Source organism: Cricetulus griseus, chromosome 8 (assembly GCF_003668045.3).
Source record: "Cricetulus griseus strain 17A/GY chromosome 8, alternate assembly CriGri-PICRH-1.0, whole genome shotgun sequence".
Lineage (NCBI taxonomy): Eukaryota > Metazoa > Chordata > Mammalia > Rodentia > Cricetidae > Cricetulus > Cricetulus griseus.
Window position 1 is genome coordinate 27,697,325 of NC_048601.1, and position 20,265 is coordinate 27,717,589.

At 48.3% G+C, this 20,265-nt stretch overlaps 1 protein-coding gene across 2 annotated transcripts; it reads right to left on the reverse strand.

The window, feature by feature from the left end:
* Window positions 1–304: 304 nt before the first annotated feature.
* Cxcl12 (C-X-C motif chemokine ligand 12) lies at window positions 305–12,961 on the reverse strand. Of its 2 annotated transcripts, none has more exons than XM_027429226.2 (4): window positions 12,781–12,958; window positions 9,912–10,029; window positions 7,979–8,065; window positions 305–3,060 (listed from the first exon to the last, which is right to left on the reverse strand). In XM_027429226.2, exons 1-4 carry the CDS (start codon window positions 12,839–12,841, stop codon window positions 3,045–3,047), a joined length of 282 nt encoding a protein of 93 aa, XP_027285027.1. In that variant the 5' UTR covers window positions 12,842–12,958; the 3' UTR covers window positions 305–3,044. The 2 variants fall into 2 exon arrangements, with proteins under 2 accessions (XP_027285027.1, XP_027285026.1); XM_027429225.2 differs by lacking the exon at window positions 305–3,060 and adding an exon at window positions 3,071–5,472 and having other exon boundaries at window positions 12,781–12,961.
* Window positions 12,962–20,265: the final 7,304 nt, after the last annotated feature.

Here is a 20,265-nt window from a genome sequence, read left to right on the forward strand (position 1 = left end):
CAGGGTGGGTCTCCTTCCCCAGCAAACTCTTGTGACTTTACGCTAAGCCATTGCTTGTACAGCGCAAGACTGGCTGGCCTCCAAGGAGCAACCCAGGTCAGGTCATCTAGAGAAAAGGGAACCTCTTTCCCTGTAGAGATTGTCTGGCACTGGCAGTTAGACCAAGGAGTGTAACCAGGGCCTATTGCCTGCTAAACTCTTCAGCTAAGACTGCATGACCCCCCAGAGTCAAGTTTTGCGGGGGGGGGGGGGGGAACCAAGAGTGGAAAATTCTACATGGTAATATTCACTGCAGATTCTTGGCAGCTGTATTTGAATACAGATCTTTATTGGGAAAATTGTAGGTGAAGATACATCATTTTCATTGATATGACTTCAAAGTAGAAATGGCTTCTCAAATAACTGTCATATATTAAAGATGAGAATAAAAAAGCACACACTGCATATAGGAAGCTGCCTTCTCTTGGACCATTTTCACATTATCTGGGAGACAGAACTGAAACAAAATACATTATTCACCACACACAACACTGAACCCATCACTGCTCAGACACTGCAAGACCGTCGAGGTTGGCAATGACTCTGCTGGCTGCTTTTGTGAACTTGGCAATGACCAGTCTCCTGGGGGAATTTGGAGGTTTCTATGGAACATTTTGAAAAATGAGATTACCTTAAGATGGACCAGGGAAGCTGTGTAAGGAAAGACTCCCCAGTTCTCATCCAGCTAGAAACCGGTGCATTACCTGGGGAGGGTGACTGGCCCTTGTGAGGAGGTCCCTGGTGACACCACCAGTGAGAAAATCACGTGTGAGAAGATAACAGAACCCACTGGAGGGGCCCCAGGCCCCAGGCCCCAGGCCCCAGGCCCCAGGCCAGGTCCCAAGGAAGAATGCAACCTTTTGCTCTTGGGACCCTCAGAGATGAACAGGCAATGAACCAAAGGGTTCTGCTGCACTTCCTTGCTAGTGACCCATTGCCCTCGGGAGCCAGCAGCACAGTGTAAACAACACAAGGCACAAATCTGGATTTCAACACAAAGCAGACTAGAAGTCTCCAACCCCCTTTCCCTATCCAGATGCAAAGGCTGGTATTAGAGGGCTGGCGCCTGGCAGGTCACTTGGAGCCCAGGGGAAGATGAGATGCAGGGACAGCTAGGTGTCTCTAGTCAACAACAGTTCACTGATGTGCTGGGTTTGTATTTGAAAGCAAAGGGATGGGGGACTAAGGTATGTGTGGGGGGCTTTTCTTATGTAAATGTACTATTTAAATGCATATTTGCTTTAGGCAGACTGTCTCCATTCAGAAACTGATGGCTAGCAGAGGAATTGATATACAAATAAGTCTCCCTACAGTTTCTCTCCTCATCCTTTTCCCGGTGGAGGAGACATTGAAAGGACCAATAACTATAGAGAAGATAGAGGGCTGTGCTTGTTCCCAAGCAGCTCTAACCTTGGGTTAGAGCAAAGTGGCTGCTGCACTAACATTGCAGTTGTGTGGTATCTAGTCCAGCCAGGTGGGAATGTTCATTTCAAGGGGACTCAAAACAATCCCTGTAATGATCCATAGCTGCAACGAGCCCCACGCCCCACATCCTAACCGGTCTTTTAGTTTTTGTTCCAATTTGATAGAAATCTTGCTGGATGGGGTTTCCTTCTTCTGTGAAGCCAGTTTAAAGGACTATTTATAGAAATGCCCTCCCCCCACACACATTGCTGATGTAACAGTTCTACAGATTATTCTCTCTTAAACACCTGTTTTTGATAATTCTCTTACTGTAGCTCACTTCCTCCATCTTACTTGGGTGGCCCCCCTTCCCCTTCTCTTCTTCCTCTTTTTCATTTGAAGAACTGAAGGCCCTTACTGTGTTTTAGTGAACTTGACTGCATAAAAACTGCAGAGGACAAAACACTTCCAGGGCCACACTTCAAGCAGCCTTGTCCCAAGGAAAGGGACACAGTGATTGGTGCCAGCAAAGATGTCCCACGGCTAAGGTAAGGGATGGCAGCACTGCCAACAGTGAGGAAAATCAACCTAGGGTTGATTCTTTGATTTGTTGACTTTAAAAATAACTGAAAAGAATTGAGAACTGTTATCCCTCAATAGATAGAATGCTGAGTTTGATACCAGAAGATAACACCATAGTTTTAAGATGACAGCTATGGAAATATTGAAGGTCAACAGTCCTCAGTGCAAACCACCTTTCCTTGGCTTTGTGCGTTCAAAGCAACCCTGTGAGGAGCAAAGAAACCGAGGCTGTTTGCATCCTCCGGGCCACAGCCTGGACGCCAGGGCCAGCTCCTCATACTCAGCCTTTGCATTTGGATCAGACACAGTGCATGCATGAACAAGACATTGGCCATAGATGAGGACATGGACTTTGAACAAAAGCAGAGGGGTGAACAGACAATATTCCAAACAAGACATACATGTGCACAGGGCTTTCGGGAACACCAGACATTCTCCTTTCTTTCTTTCTTGCTGTCCCATTTGAATAAAAGATTTCATCTTGGGAGAGTCCTTTTTCGGGGTCACGGAGACAGTCTTGGAGACACATGATGATGGATGAGCGAGAATGATGAGCATGATGGATGAATAGCACAGCGTGGGATGAGGGTGGCTCTCACTCTTCCCTGACCTCACACTCCTGCCTCAGCTTGGGAAAGCTCTGCAGTTCTTGGGGTGGGGACACCCAGTTCCCATTAAGAAAAAGGGTGTGCCTTCTGTCTCAGCTCAAAGAGACAAACCTGGGGAGGCCCTACTCAGAGAAGGTCCTCCATGGCAAAGATACTATAACAAAGGAGATAATATAGTGGCTTTGGGCTGTTACCAACGACATTGGACAATCAGACTAAATGAAAAATAAACACCATGTATCTTGCTACATAATCAAATGGTGAAAATACAGCAAATTGTGCAAAGCAAGTCCCTTGGAAATGGCTTCAGCCCTGCTCAGGAGCAGAGGAAGAGGCCGTGGGCCCTTCCCTAACACTGACTTCAGACCTAGGCTCCTTCTGTAAGTTCCTCAGGCGTCTGACCCACGCCTCTCACATCTTGAGCCTCCTGTTGACAAGAACAGAGGAGACACCATTAAGGCAGATTCTCACCACCACGTGCCTGGGATGCTGCGTGGCCTGGCAGGAGCCACAGGCCCTACTCCTTATTTCAGCTTGCTGCCATGTGTCTTCCTTCCGAGGCTGGAGAGAGTGAGAAGGCAGGGAAGGACACAACTCAGGGTCTGGATGATGGTGGCAAGCACAGAAGACAGATGAACATGTCAAGCACATGATAAGGCACACACACACTGGCATAGGAGGCATGGTACAAGGAGCACACAACAAGGCACACTGCCTTAACCTCAGGACATTGATGCTGAGGCTATGTATCTAACTCAGCAACATCAGGCACTCTGTGTCCCTGGGCATCCCCAGGCCTCAGAACTCCAACAGAAGAGGTACTTCCCACAGCTTCCATCAAACTCTTCCTTGAAATCTCTTGGCTGGTGCCATGTCACCAGAAGAGGACTTGGCACTCAGGTGGCCTCTGGGCTGCATGTCCTCCTAGAAGGCGTCTGTGCAGGACACTGTAAGGACTATCCCTCTCACCTGCCTGTGAACTTGCAGGAACACATCCTAATTCACCTTATCACAAGATGAAATCAGCTTCGTGGGTGTTTCCATGGTGACTGTACAGCAGGCTGGGATTGCCCATCATAAGGGCTTCATAAGTCACATAAACACAGGGGTTCCCAGGAGCCACATAAAGACAAGTAGAACTCGCTTAGGGACAGTCTACTCTCTTAGCCTCTGCCGCCAGCTCCTCTAGGACTTGGAGATAGATGGTGGGAGGCAGAGTCCATGGGCATTTCTGAGAGTGGTCTTCCACCTCGGGGCAGCCTTAGTTTGGCCTTTGGTTGCTAGGGGGGGCAACAGTTTTTCCAAGACCTGGAGAGGCTAGGCATTCCTTTCTAAGCAGAGCTATGGCTTGGGCACAGATATGCCTTCAAAGATGTTTTAGTAATAGTATGAAGGCCCCAGTTGAAGCCACTCTACCCCAGACTGCAGCTGCTACCTCAAGAAGGATGGGCAGTGACCCTGGGCCTGAAGAGGTGCCCACCCATAGTCCAGCTTGCTATCCTCAGATCTGAGAAGAGGATATGAACTGGCTGAGCTAAAGGGTAACAATTGGTAGCACTGTTACCTAAAGCTCCCTAGCAAGATACATGCCGGTAAGAACCATGAAGGGTAATATCTGTTTAATGCTAGAATCATAAGGAGCATATCAAGGGACACTGAACTTAGAGACCCAAGAGAGTGAGACACACAGGGTGAGTTTACATGAGGTGAAGAGGAGGCACAAGACTCAGAGTCCTCTTTCAAAACAATACTACTAAAATTAGAGCTGTGCCCTCCATCCTTCCAATCCAAACTGGCAAGAAACAAAGTAAAAACAAAAACAAGAACAAAACAACCCAGACATAAATTGCCAGGTGAGGTGGGGTGGGATAAAAGAATGTTCTAGAACTTTAAGCCAATTCACTGAAGGCAGACATCTCTCAGGAGTTAAGACTGGGGTAGCTGTGCCCAGATAACACACCATCCTTGGGATGCTGGGACCAAAAGGACTGACTAAAAGTCCCTGAAGCTACTAGCCCTTCAGTAAGTTCCAGAACACATCTGTCCTCCCCACGAGGGACCCGTTTAAAGACTCTAAAGTGAGTTGTCCAAAGAAAAGACTCCCTGAGAAGCAGCTCACATCTGTTTTCTGAGAATTCATCATTCCTCCTGCTCACCCAACAGTCTGCAGAAACCCTTCTGAGCAGAGCTGCTCACACAGCCAGGGGAGCAAGGCTGAAGTTCCTTCCTAGGCTGCAGGTCCTTGGGAAAGCTTGTGGTGAGCTTGAGAGCAAGTCAATCATCACCTCAAGTCCTGAGAAGGCCACAAGGGGCAGTGTGGCTGAGGGGAAGACATTGATGCCCTTTCCTGGCTAAGCAGACCACCCTGGCCTTCATAGGATTGTAGACTTTGGGTGTGAGCCTTGGGAACTCCTGGCCAGGGGCTCAGCTCGGGGCAACGCTGCCAGGCCGGGCAGATCCTCTGTGGCTTAGCCTCCACCCCAGTCTCTGTGCATCTACTATCTTCATAGCTTAGCAGACGGAGCAGGGCCTTAAGCGCATAAATACAGCAGCTGGTGTGGCCAGCAGGGCAGGGAAGTCTGAGCACCTGCCCAGAGTGTGAGGGTCTGCCCTGGGAAGAGGGAAGAGTTTACCATCAAGTGTGAGCACCTGCCCAGGCTGTGGGGTCTGCACCCGAAGAGGAAAGGGCGAGTTACAAAGCGCCATAGCAGAATGCACTGCGGTCCATCTGCAGGAAGCAGGTAACTAGTTTTTCTTTTTCTGGGCAGCCTTTCTCTTCTTCTGTCGCTTCTTTTTTCCTATCTTTTCTTTTTTCCCCACTTTTTCTTCTCTGCGCCCCCTTAGATAAAATTAGTAGAACCATTAATCACATTGCAACACACAGAAGTGTTTTGTAGTTCCCACAATATTTAGCATTGCCTCGTGAGCCAATTTAACTGTCTTCAGTTTGAGGCCTGGAGGCCCCTTGGCAAAATGAGCTTCATAAGCAATTTATTAAAGTCAACTAGACATTTCCCACCACCCAAAAGTTAAATAGGCTGCCTTAACCCCTATGACCCCGGAACTACTGCCAGTGGCTGCCAGTTTGCCAGTCCTGGTTCTTACCACCCCAGCCATGGCTCACCCTGAGCCAGGAATGCACATCTCAGAGGGTGTGGAAGGAAGCCCAGGGCTGCCTTCCTTTTCAATGCAGAGGTGAACTCTGCCTTCACTACAAATCTGCATTTCAAATGAAACAAAGCACTGGAGGCTGGAGGCCCCAGGCTCGGGCAGCCCTCCAGGAAAGGCTAGGAAAGCCAGCTTGATTGATCCCACCTCTCTTTTCTGGATGCTAGGGAGCATCCCCAGGGATAACTGAGATTGTTCTAGAGAGCTAGGGAGAGAGATGGTTAGCAGAGTTTTATTAGAGCAACTGGTTTGTGACTGTCACATTAAAATGATTCAAGCTGAATGGTATTTAATGATTTATGGGGTGAGGCCACCTGTTCCCACAAAAGCTTGATATTAACATGGCCTGGAGTCATGGGAGTTTTACATGGGAAACTAGGAAAGCTTGATATTACTGGAGTTGAGTCTGGGGATTACATGAGGATGTTAGAACCGAGGAGGAGGGGAAGGAGGAGAAATTAGTGAGTCAGGTATTATTCACCAGGAAACTAGAGTTCTACTTCCATTGGATTAAAAAAAAAATACACCAAAGCTTTTGTTGCAGACTCAACCTGCTCACAAGAGACAAGCCTGCCTGGTGTTGCAGCTCATCCACAGTCTGCTGGGGCAATCCACAGCGCCTGGCCGGCGGGTAGGCTTGTGTCTGGAATCTTCAAAAATGTATATGCTCTCCATCTAGCAACTAATGGATTTTATTTCAGGTAAATAAATTCCCACATACAGTAGGAGGTTTACAGCATGAAACAGTTAGCATTTTATTGCTAGTGCATATAGTGTCACAGTTGATACAATTTCAGTACAAGTGGAAAAATACACTGTCGCTGACATTGGAAAGCTGCAATACATTTCTATGTCATATATATATATATTTTTTTACAAATTGCCAGTAGTTTAAGATCATAGAGATTATCTACTGACATTACTATGGCTCAACTTCAAATATATGAATTGACTACAAATATATTCTGAAATACATTTGTTTTCTAAAGAAACATAAAAAGTGCACAAAAATATATGTAAAAAATGCCTTGCAAATAGTTACCAAAACCACCAGGGCCATCCGTGATCATAAGTATGTATCCAAGTTTTATCGTGTCTCCATTTCTGGTTGGAACCCGAAATCCCCACTGTGACTCCGTGGCAAGATTCTGGCTTGTTCATTATTATTATTTTTTTCATCTCTGAAACTCAGAGCCCATGGAGCCACCATGATGTATATAAATAAGACTTAGAGGCAATTAGAAAAAACCAAATTCCTCAAAATAAGTTCCCAAATTTAAATTTTTGTTTATAACTATTCCTCAGACTTGTCTTTTGTGGGGAAAAAAAAAAAGGCACGTTCTCACATTATCCAGGGGAGGCTGGCTCCGTTCTGCAGGAGGCCAAAGAGAAATCTCACAAAGGGCCCAAGTGAGAGGAAAGCACAGAGAAGAGAGAGGGATGTACCCCCCAATCCTCTCTTCCTTCTGATGCAGCATTGGTCGATCAGGACGAAGAGCTGAGAAGCAGAGGCCAGATGAAGCATGCTTTTGGAGGCAAGCAGAGAGCAGGGACGGCTAGGAAAGGACCTCTGAGCACAGACCCCAGGGATAATGTCTCCGGGAAGCTTTCTGTCGGGAAGCTTTCTGTCGGTACCCAGGTACAGCCACTGCCTGAGCTGCGTGAGACTCACAGCAAGGCATCTGTCGAGGGGCGCCCCCTGCAGGACAAGTCCTGCAGTGCTCTTCCAGCTCGGAGGAACGTTACTCTTCTAGGGTTCCCTGCAAAGCCACCCCCTGCAACTGTGCCCAGAGGCCTCCAATGAAAAGAGAAGCTCCAAAGCAAATTGAATACAGACCTTGAAGTAATCACTGCTTTTAAAAATGAGGATGAGGATGAGGAGGATGAGGATGAAGCTTACTGGTTAGGATAATACAATTTCTTAGAAAAACCCCAGTTATAAAAGCTCCATTGTGCATGGCGAGGGCATGGATGAATATAAGCTGCAATATCGTACCATGTGCTATGCTGGAGTGTCTTTGTGCTGGCAAACCTCAGCATGACCCCGGTCAGTGCTGTCCCGCTGGCCAACCTGGCCAGGGTTCAGGCCCTCCTCCCCACCACTGCCCTTTCATCTCCCACGGATGTCAGCCTTCCTCGGGGGTCTACTGGGAAGTCCTTTGGGCTGCCGTGCTTACTTGTTTAAAGCTTTATCCAGGTACTCCTGAATCCACTTTAGTTTCGGGTCAATGCACACTTGTCTGTTGTTGCTCTTCAGTCGTGCGCTGTAAAAACAAAAGAGGAGACACTGTGTGGGAGAGGGGGAAAGGCATTTCATGGACTCACCCAGCGCACTCAAGCTTATGGTCCTCACTGAAGGACAGGCTGCTACCCCAGAAGCCTCAGGTTTGAAAGTTGCCCGTGGCCCTTGAAGTGTAGCAGGTCCACCGCTGCTGCAGCGTTAGGAGTGTGCTAATGACATTTCCAGGGGACACAGGGAAGAGACCACAGTGGAGGCATTTGAGCTTCTGGCCTTAAGGGTTAGCTTGGCAAGTGAGTAAAGCAAAGGAAAACCAAGAACAAATACACTAAAGGAGAGGAAGCACCCAGAGGATGTGGGGGAAGAGTGGGTTCAGGAGGCTGGTAGAGCCACACGGAAGGGACAAACAGCAGTGACTTTATGGGGAACACCTTGTAAACCTCTGGAAAGTGCCAGAAGCAGCTTTTAGAATTCGATGCATTGCCTTGATAGCATACTGAACCAAATTAAGTGTAGCTCAGGAGGAAGACCGAAATTGTTCAGCGAGGGGAGAGACAGTGCAGGTGAAATGGGACAGCTCAGGTGGGCAAGGACTTGTATAGCTGAATTGTCATGTGGTTTCTGGAGGGGACTTCAAGTTCACAGAATGCTCCACTCCATGCTCTTGTTTTTGTTTAAAGTTGACTCAGTATTCTTCTTTGTACCCCTAAAGTTGCCTAGTGGGGAGATAACTGATCAACTTGTCCTCAGGCTATTCTCTATTGAAGTTCTGGATGCCACGTAATTCCAGCACACCCTGAGAACACTCCTCCCCCCACTGAATGGTCTCTAGGGAAAACCAACTCCTGCTCAGTGTCCTGGGACAGGTAAGTCCTCTTCTAGCAGGCTGCCCACTAATTGAATAGTCGTGCAGAGGAGGGGTATGACTTCAAATAGGGAACATGGGTGTCCATCTGGGTACAGCAATTTATTAATTTGGCATTCACCTGGGCCCAATAGTTGTATTTGGCACCATGGGTTCAAGGGCCAAACTAAATTCATCATCATCTTTAAAATACCTTTCTCAAGAGTACTGTATTTTAATCAAAATATTAAAAAAATATTCATTATCTAGGTGTCTAAAGCATACTGTATGTAACTAACATTCACAGCATTGAAGGCTGGGAAGAAAGGTTCATAAAGAAAAGAACGCCTAAGCAGTTATTGTTGGGTGGGAAAGTCCTTGGAAGAAACGGCACAGCTTTATCCCAGCTACTGTGTCCTCAGTTCATTGTTAAGGCATCTGAGGACGTGAACCCCTCCTAAGAGACTGAGCCATCACCATCTTCCCGTGTGGGATCACATCTCTCATTTATATGCTTCGGGCCTTTCTTATTTCCCACCTAAATTTAAATCAAATGTTGCCAGCGGCCGTCACCACCCAGCAAAACAACAACACAAAAACCAAAACTCTAAAACTAAGTGACCTTAAAATGTTGACCTTTGAGCAAGTGATATAATCGACTTCAACACTATCCAAGGCTCTTTTTTTAGTTTCTTTCTTTTTTTTCTGTATGAGAAAGGATTAACTTTGGACATCAGAGACCTGAAACTGTCAGGACACAGAAGACAACTGTTGCTAGTTGAAGGCTGACCCCGGTAAAGTCTATGACTTTTTCTGCACAGCGGCAGCCCACTGAACTGCAAGAAGCAGCTTGGAAAGAAGGAGGAACTCTGAGTGCAACAGGGTTCTGGGAACAAAAGTAGCCTTTGAAACTCATGTCTGATGTCGTATCAGGGTGCTCATGGTGGTAGCAGCTGCCACCAATTATGCCGATCTGAGGCTTTCTCTATTGCGCCCATCTTTGGAGGATGATGGCTAAAAGACTTACACAATCTGAAGGGCACAGTTCGGAGTGTTGAGGATTTTCAGATGTTTGACGTTGGATCTGGAGACATGGCTCTCGAAGAACCGGCACGGGCATCTGTAGCTCAGGCTGACTGGCTTACCTGAGGGTGTGGAGAGAGAACAAGGCCACTCATTACTCTGCCTGATGCTGGGGGCTGGATGGTGCCTTGCTGGTAGGTGAAGAACCAGGAGCAACAACTGCAGGAATGGTTACAGATACATTCTTGCAAAGACGGTTGTCCTCTGGCTAGGGAGCACAGTGAGATGGGCTCAGCTTCTTATGGGACAAAAGACAAAAGGACCAAAGGACCTGGAGAAAGTGGAGGAGGTTCTAGGCTCCCTCCTCTTCCTTCTGGCCCAAGGCTGAAGTTGGGAGGGGGTTGCCATCTACCACCTGTAGTTTTCCCTCCTCCTACTCACCCTAAGCCCTGGAAATCACAAAAGAATTCAGAAGAGAGGCCCTGGATTTACCTTCCATCCAGCTTTCTCCAAAAGCTGGAGGCAAATGTGGCTTTTATGGTTACTACCTGGATGCCTAGGCCTCCTGGATCCTATTACCAGCTTTGTTTGCCAATTCAACAATTTGCAAAATGCCATAATTGACACTCATTAGTGTAAATTAGCAAGGGGCTCCTTTAGAAGTCCTCTTAAGACCTACCCTTTACATCTAGAATTGCAAAGCCCCAAGATCAGATTCATAGCTGCCCCCCCCCCCAGGATTTTATCCCAGCTCTACTTAATATCCCCAAATGTTTGAATTTATGGATCTCTTTGCCAAAGTTCAAAAGTATGGCTGAGAATAGTTAGTGCAGGGATTTTAAGTTTGCTTATTTAGAGTTCCAGGGGACTTCTGGATGCTTAAAGTTCTGTACCTCTGGGAAGCAGCTGGAGAAAAGGGGGTCAAATCTCATATGTGGGCTTTTCTTTTTTGCAGGTGTTATCTAGCCAAGGGATGGTGTGGCCTGGGAAGAGCAGTGCCTTTAGATACTAAAGCAGAGGAAAAGCAGATTTCGTGTCCAGGCCAGCTCTGCTGCCACCCTGGACTTGAGACCTAGAGAGCTCTCTGCTCAGGGAGCTAGAGCACATCTCATGCTAATGTGGTTTCTCTAATCAGGCCTGAGAAGCCTCCTGCCGTGGGTTTGATCAGGAAAGCCTAGAGTGCCTAGGGTCTGGCCGTTGCGTTATAACAACTGATTGGGAAAGACAGGAACCACAGCAAGGTTCGCTACGCAGCAACTTGGGAGCTGTGTAGGACCAGAGGACACACAGGTATTGGAGGTAAAGCAAACAATTCATTTGGGCATGCACTGGCTCCTGCCTGGAGAACAGGGTCCCATCCCAATACTGGATAGTAGAGGTCAATCGGACTCTTCCTAGGGTCAGAATTCGCCTGAGGGTGAGGCACCCCATTTACTCTGACAACTGCACTTCAGCCACGAGGACCTGGGTTCCTGCATTCTAGTCTCACACCCAACGTCCCAACTGTGACACTTGCAACTTCACCAGCTCATGCGGTTCTTAATCCCCAAATCAACGTGGGTAGTGGGGGCCAGTGGGAAGTTGCAGCCTCCCAGGCGTTCTCATTAACAGATTAAAAAAAAAAATCTAAATTGCCTGTCATTTGTGATTTTACTACTCCGATCAACAACTCATTGTGCTTCTAGAGAGCGTTTCTCTCCGCCCAAGCATTTCCAGCCTTTCTAACCAAACTCAGCCGAAAACAAGTTCCACCGCTACTGGTATCCAGTAGTTCACCGGGTGAGAACCCAGACCAACGCTCTGGTGTACTTGGGCGGCATATAGCTCGCAGCCTCACCGAGAGCCCGGACTGCCCCTCAGTTCTCTCCAGGAAACATCGCTGCCGAGGAAGGCAGGGGCCCGAAGGGTAGGGTTTTGTTTTGTGTGTTCAGAGGCAATGGTTTGTTTTGTTTTGCAGCAGCGGTGTCTTGTAACAGCGCAGAGAGTTTTCTCTTCAGTGTCAAAAAAAGAAAACAAAATGAAAGCCTTTTCCCAGTGAAACGGGACACCACCCTGGGTCTGGGAGACTGAACTCTGTTGCAGCTCCCATTCCGGAGCAGAGGGCTCTGGGGCTGGCTACAAAAGCGCCCATCTGCAGGTGTGTTTGGGGGTTGGGGAGAGTTGTGCATGGTTTGGGTGACTACTGTGCCTTTGTCTAGTGATCACCGGGAGAAAAAAAGGGGGGGGCAGCGACAGAGACAGGTCCGCGTCGCTACGGACCAACGAACTGTGTGGAACGCTGAGCTGGTGGCGCGAGTTCAAGCTGCGCCGCGCCGCGCCTGGCCCCGGGCCCCGGGCCCCTTAAGGGTGCTGTAAGAGGTCCCGCTCCGCTCGGGGAAGAAAGAAACTCAGGCACCCTATCTATAGAAGCCAAGCACGCTGCCTCGCCGTTTTTCCTTACACACGCACCACATCCGATCTCGCGAAAGCTCAGGGACCGCGCTGCTTTTGGGAAACATCTGCGCGGGTGGACACTAGCTGAGTGCAGCTGGCGCGCTCGGGGCCCCGCAGCCCAGGACACCGCCGCCCACGCTTCCATTCCACGCTGGCCGCACTCTTGCCCAACAATCCTGCCGATCCTCTCCTGCTGCCCTCTTTAGGTCCTATTTTGTGCACAGAGCACAAAAACCTCAGTGCGACGCGTGGGACACAAGAAAGGGCACCTGGGGGGAGTGCGCCCTGTAAAGTGGCTGCCTCAAGTTCGCTTGCGGTGACCGGCGCCAACCGACTTCTTTCTCCGCGACTCAGGACGCGGGCAGAGGAACCGGGGACCTGGGGGAGCCACGGCGCAGAGCTGCCAGCCCTTCTCGGGCCCGGGCGCGGATTGCACTTACCGTCACTGATGCAGAGCGCGGCCAGCACCAGGGCCAGCACGGCGACGACCTTGGCGTCCATGGCGTGGGCGGGAGGGCGCGCCGGAGGCTGCAGGGCTGGACAGCGAGAGGACACCGAGGTGGACAGAGAGTGAAAGTGCGGCAGCGGGAGGCGCGCGCTGGGCGCTTTAGAGGCGAAAGGCAGGCGGGGAGGGGCGGGGCGGCGCTCGCCAAGGGGAGGGACTGGAGTGTGGCGGGGGTCTCTGACGCGCATCCCCTGCGGAGCGGCCGCCCTTCCAGTCCCTCCCACCTCCCTTGGCGCCCTCGGTGTCCCCGGCCCCGCTGGGTGCTGGGACCTTTGATCTTCCCAGTCTCCAACCTGGACCTGCTGCTTGGACCTGAACTGCAAAAAGACTGGGCTGTAGAGCTTAATGCTCGCTTCATGCAGATGGAGAAACTAAGGGCATGTGGCTGTCGAAGGGGAAATAAGCATCAGTGAGTCAAAACAGTCGCTTCTAGGCGCGAGGGTCTGCCCGCCCCTCACCCCCAATCCAAAAATTGTTGGTGAATCCTGGCTTTGGTGCCAGGACCTTAAGCTGACCCACCGCACCCAGGCTCTTTGTCTCAGGGAACAGGGACCACAGTCTGCAGTTAGAATAACTGGGACTCCCAGACAAAATATCACACTATCAAACTCTGGGAAATGGCATTCTGATGCAGAGCCGTGTTGCTGTGGAAGGAGACCACAGGGTCTCCCAGAGGTTCTCAGTACACGTGAAGTTTCTTTGCCATCTCCCGCCCTCCTGTATCCCTTTTCTGTCGGCTGGGGAGTGGGGATGATCACAGCTCTCACCCCGCTGAGTGGAAACGGAGGAGAACTGACTGAAAAGACTCACTTCGTGACACGTCGTGACTCGCACTTAGCACTTGATTTTAATGGGCGCTCAGTTAATGGAAGCTGGAAACAGCTTCTTAAACTTCAGTACTTCCTGCGTTTCCCGAAGAAAGTCCAATGTTCTCCAAAGGACCAAAGAACTCCCCGTCTCCCTGTTACCTAGGACAATGCTCCCGGAGGTGGTCATTGGTGTCTTTATAAAGTAGGTATAAATGCCAGTAGGCCGTTGTTCTCCACGCTGCTCAACCAAAACAACCCAAACCCGGGAGTGTGGATACGGGGGTGGGAAGACACGAGGGGGTGCATATGGACCCCAGCCTTGACGTGGAGAGACTGAGGGCAGCGCATGTCCTTTGGGCCTTCCTCGGCCACAGGCAGTACTGGCCATTTTGTCCGCACCCTTCCCACGAAGCCAGTTAGTGATTTGGATTCTGTTACCACGTCCACTCAAGGGGGTATATCGTCTCGGGGCAGTCTGGGGAATCTTCTTTTTGAAGGAGTGGCCAGCACTGTTGGACCTGGGGCTCCACCTAGGGACTAAAGAAGGGAGGCAGGGGTCAAGAGAAAATGTCCCAGCCAAGAGAGTGTCTTCTGCGATTCCACCAAGCACTTCGCACGCATTCATTTGTCAGGCACAAATCAGGAACCGCTTCGACCTGGTGCGTGAGCTTAAAAAGTAACATGCCAGAAAAAGCAGTCATCCGTTTCCACCAGCTTTTGCACTGTCCTGAGCGTTAGGAATGCTAAACTCTGAACTTGCTGGCCCTGTGCTGCAGGAACGTCAGAGACTGGGCTCCAGCGCCCTCTGGTGGCCCCATCTCCCTGGCTCCGGTAATCCGAGAGGCTGAGGTTCAAATCGATGGGGTCTGGGTGCCTGTAAGAAAGCGGGAAGGGAGAGAAGGAGGGGAGAGGGAGGGAGGGAGGGAGGGAGGAGAGAGAGAGAGAGAGAGAGAGAGAGAGAGAGAGAGAGAGAGAGAGAGAGAGAGAGAGAGAGAGAGAGAGAGAGAGAGAGAGAGAGAGAGACAGAGACAGAGACAGAGACAGAGACAGAGACAGAGAGACAGACAGACACAGAGAGAGAGAGACAGACAGATAGACAGACAGACAGAGACAGACAGAGAGAGAGAGAGAGAGAGAGAGAGCCAGATGCTCTTGGGCAAACACCACTATCCTGAGCACAAAGCTTGTCCTGGTGTTCCTGTCCAGTGCATCTCTAGAGGCAAGGTGAACCTCTTCTGTAGGTTTGCTCAAAACAGGTATGTTCAGGCCTCTTGCTACTTAAGGTTTGCTACAAATTCAGGTGAGTAGGACCTACTCACAACCCAGGGGGAGGGCGTGGGGAGGAGTGTCCTGTGCAGGTTAAGAGTGAATGAACCTGAGGCCCACTAGGGCTCAGGCCTGGCTATCTGACCCTCTGACAGATACACAATGAGACCCCGGAACAGACGCTAGTGCGGGGCACATCTTCTACAGTCATTCATTAGGACTTTCCGTAGTTCCTCTCACTGTGTGCTAGACATGGCCTAAGATTTTGAAGTATTTAAAAGGAAAAAAATCTCTTTTCTCCTGGAGTTTGCATCCTGGGGTAGGGAAGGAGAACTGGGCAGTGCTAAAGCCAGCAACCAACCACACAACCCATAAAATGCCAGGAAGTGATCCATGGAGATGCAGCCATGACAGGAGGAGCTTGGAGTTTTAAACAGGGTGGTCAAAGACCTGGGTTTCAGTTAAAAAATATATATATCTCTGATTTTATAGTTGGTGAATGACTTTTATTTAAAACTCTGTCTACTTTAGGGGACTCCACAGAGACAGATGGTGGTCATGAGCCTTTTGAACTTGCTCTATGGTCAACCAAAGATGTGTCTCCCGAATATGGAGCTACCCTTGTTTATGCTACCATCTCTACTCAGTTCCACCCAGTTCCTCTGTGGGAAGGCTTGTTTCTTGTGAAGGCACAAAACAGCTCCCCTTCTCTGTAAAGGCTGAGGCTCTCCTCCCACAGCACGGGAATGGAGGGTGTGCTGCTCCTTGGCTTGCAGCATCTGCTATCCAGAAGTCAAGATGGGAGCCTGGAGGCTGGCTTCAGAGTTACAAAGCAGACATGTCTGCGTGGCCCTGCTCTGCATAGCCCTGCTCTGGATCCCTGGCACAAGCATCTGCCGCTTACCTTGGACAGGACAACTCACTCCAATGGTCAGTCAGTGGCTATAGCATTCCCAGGCTGCTTCTCAGAGCAAAGACGAAGGTTTGCAGTAAGTCCCCATCTGCAGGGTAAGATAACTTCAGTTGGCTCTCTTTCTGAAAGTGGTATTTTATGGTCTTTTAAAAAATACATTTTAAAATACAATGCTAGGGAATCATGCAAGGAGTTGCATCATGATACTCTCTTGGATGTAATGCACTTGGCTGGTTTATATCCACCTCCCTGTTAGTCTTTTCCTTTCTTTTTCTCACTTCCTCCTCCTCCTTCTTCTACATCCCTTTTAGTTTCATAATCCTCGTCTCTTCTTTTCTCTAGACTCCACATATGAGAGAAAACAACCAATGTTTGTTTTTATGAGACTGGCCATATGTTTCCTTGCAAATAATATAATTTCACCCATCTTTATGACTGAGTAAAACGCCATTGTCCATACATACCACATTACCCGTTCATCCACTGGTGGCATCTAGGCTGTTTCTACAATTTGGTGGTGCAAATATTTAAAGATGATCATGTGAAAACTCTTTTTAGGTGTAGATTTGTGCATTTTTTAAGTAATAAGAAAATATGACTGGTACAACTGGAGGGGACACTGTAGCCATGCCTGCTAGGGGCTGACTGGCTACAGGTGTGCCTGGCCATGCCTTTGAGGGTGTGGTCAGGGTGACGTAGGGAAGGTTTAAGAGTGAGGGGCACTCTCATGGGCAGCCCCTTCTTCCGTTTCATTTTTGGCTTGCTGTACTTACTGCTGCCCTGCCTGCTGGCTAGGTCGCTCTGTAAGTAAGGCTTTTCCCTATTACATACCCTTATATTTTTACCTGGCTCCATATTGGCAATTCTCACAATAGTACAACCCTTCAATTTAGTGCTCAGGATTGGTTTTATTTTTTATGTATGATTTTAGTTTTAAGAAGTGAGCTGAGGGGCTGGAGAGCTGGCTCAGTGGTTATGAGCACTGGCTTCTCTTACAGAGAGGATCAGGGTTCAATTCCTAGCACCACATGGTGGCTCACTGCAGCCTGCAGTTCCAGGGGATCCAATGCTCTCTTGTGAAATCTACAGGCTCCAGGCACACATATGGCAAACATATATATATATATATATATATATATGTGTGTGTGTGTGTGTGTGTGTGTGTGTGTGTGTGTGTGTGTAGGCAAAACATTCACACACAATAAGTAAATTAATTAATTTTAAAAAGTGAGTTGAGCCCAGCTCCCAGTATAAGCATTCCTGCCTCAGTTTCAAAGACAAGGAGCTTGAACTTACATGGAGAACAATCCATTGAAAATGGCATCTGTGACCTTTAGTAAGTCATAGAAGCATATCTGGGGACATAGGTCACTCTGTGACAGCCATCTGGAGGGCTCTTGAAGGTTGTACTGAGGGCTGAGGCTTAGCATGTATGTGTTGAGCTGGTCATGTTTCCCTTACTAGATTCCGAATAGGAGTTTTTAAAAAATCCTGTATCAGTGGGTGGGGAAGGATCCCAGGAAATCTGAGCCAGATTCCACTGGATTTGGGATACAAACATAGGCAGTGCTACCTACTGGGAGCATGCATGACGATCAAACCAGGATGTCTATCTAACATGGTCCTGCTCAGAATGGCCGGGCATTATAAGACACAGGTATTTCCCAGAGCACAGCTAGAAAAAAAACTTCCTAGATCCACCATTCTATAGAAAGCCTGAGACTGGCAGAGTTCAGACCTCAGACTGGCTGGCCCACACTAGCTCCCTAGCATGATATCAGGTCTGGATTTATTCCACTCCTCCATGCCTCGCCACCGTCATTTCAGCTACCCTTCCTCTCTGCAGCCAGGGCTCAACAGCTAGGGCACTACTAAAGGATCTAAACTGGAATACAGTAGTTGCACCTCATCAGAGATGCTGCTTTCCGTGGTTTCCATCACCTACAGTCAACCATGCCTCCTCAAATACTCAGTGGAAAATTCCAGAAATCAACAACTCAGGTTTGAAATCGTATGTTCCTGTGAATGTGATAAAATCTCCCCCCCCCCCATCATGTCCAGAACACAAATCATCACTCTGCCCAGCATTTTCATAGAGTATACACTACCTCCTCATTAGTCTCTTAGTGTTGTCTCAGTTACAGATGAAAGCCATAGCATTTACAGGGCTTGCTGTTATGTGTGGTTTTAGATATCCATGGGCCTTCTCAGAGCACACTCACGACTACCATGTGTAGCACATTCTGTGTACCACAAACCTAACTGATAAACAGCATGAGCTTGGGAGCATGTATGACACCGAATCATTCAGTACCCCACACCTGTCTCCTTTGTGTTTTCATACTTGGTCAACTTGTGGTGTGAGCCGCTATTACTCTGAAGAACTGGAATTTAAATACACTTTAGAAGAGGGCAGTTGCCGGGCGTTGGTAGTGCATGCCTTTAATCCCAGCACTCAGGAGGCAGAGGCAGGCAGATCTCTGTGAGTTCGAGGCCAGCCTGGTCTCCAGAGCGAGTGCCAGGATAGACCCCAAAGCTACACAGAGAAACTCTGTCTTGAAAAACCAAAAAAATAAAAATAAAAATAAAAGAGCTGTCTTGGTGAAGGGTGAAAGTGGGTTTGCTTTGCAAAATTCTAAACATCTAGTTACATTTGAATTTCAGGTAAGTTGAGATTTTTTTTTGTTCTTGTTAAAATATTCACATTTCATGGGGCATATTTATGCTGAAAAGAATTATTTATTGTTTATCTGAGATGAAAGCTTTCCTAGGTATCTTTGATGGGTCTGACAACCCTATTTCAGGATCTATTATTGATGTTAAATACCAATAAGTAATCAGGTAATGGTTAGAATATATTTATTGGGGAAAAGAGCCAACCGGCAGGAAAGCAGAGCAAGCCAAAGCAGCAGGGAAAAGAGGGCACCAGATCTCATTACAGAGAGGTTGTGAGTCACCATGTGGTTGCTGGGACTCAGGACCTTTGGAAGAGCAGGCAGTACTCTTAACCACTGAGCCATCTCTCTAGCCCCACCTTGAATGAGATCTGGTGCCCTCTTCTGGAGCGCTGGGACTAAAGGCATGTGCCACCATCTGTACTTTAAGAAGTACCGCCATGGGCTTTCTGCCCATTCAGAACATATAGATAGAAAGAAATAGGGAGGTCTATTCTTGAATCAGCCACTTTTTCACTGAGGAGATACTTGAGTTTTATCAAGACAGGATGCTAGATGGTAGTGTGTTGATGTGATAGGATCATGGTCTTTTTCTGCTCTTTTTCTGCAGTTCAAGAAGACACTTGTCCCAGCATTGTTTCTCTTAAGCATCACTGGTACCCCTCATCCTCCAGCAGAGATGCATAAAGCCCAGGCACTGACATCCATTCTGATATCATATGCATGAACTGATTGTGGGGAAGGAAAAAGTGGTACCCTAGAAGACTGCAGCAGTGTGAACAGTATCCCGGTTGAAAGCCAGGAAAGGGGACAAGAATTCCTGGGAGCTGTGGAGGACTAAGCCTGATGCCTGTACAGACAGTCCCCACTCCCATGTCAGCTAAGCCAGAATCCTATCCTCACTTGCTATTGTTTAGAGGAGAGTCCTGTTCTTTGTTCTTCACTCCACGATACTTTGGCTGGATATCAGGAGTCTGTGGTTGCAGAGACTCCCCAGACAAACTTTCAAGGCCAATTTGGAAGATAGGTACCACTGAGAACCTTACCCAGATATGAGTAGAAGGACTCTTGTAAAAAAGATTTTCAGCACCTCTGAAGTATCTATTTAACCATTCATCTGCCTCATCTTTTGTCTTAGTTTTGTTTCTGTTTGCTGTGACAAAATACTCCAATAAAACCAACCGAAAGGAGAAAGGGTCTGTTTGGCTCAAGATTCCAGGTTGGAGTCCATCATGGCAGGGAATTCTCAGCAGCAGTGGCTTGAGAGCAACACTCACATTGTATCCAGAGTGAAGAACAGAGAGCAACAGATTAATGTATGTGTGTTTAGCCTTCTGCCCCTCTTCCATTTACTCCAGGATACACCCCATGAAACCATGCTCTAAAATTCAGAAGGAGGCCTCTCATCTCAGTCAAAATCCAATTCCAAAAATGTCTTGTAATCTAATGTGATCTAGACCATTCCCTTAGACTCCATCCCCAGGGCTTCTAGACTGAGTCTAATTGGCAACAGTAACTTTCATACCATCTATCTATCCATTCACATACATACGCAGCTATTTACCCAACCATCAGCCGCCAATCTATCCCTCCATTCACTGTCTATTCACCCATCTACCTACTCACTTATCACCTCTTCCACCCCTCATTTCTCCATCCATCCATCCATCCGTCCGTCCGTCCGTCCGTCCGTCCGTCCGTCCATCCATAAATACCTTTCTCCTTTTATTCCTTCACCAGTCTCCACCACCATCCAC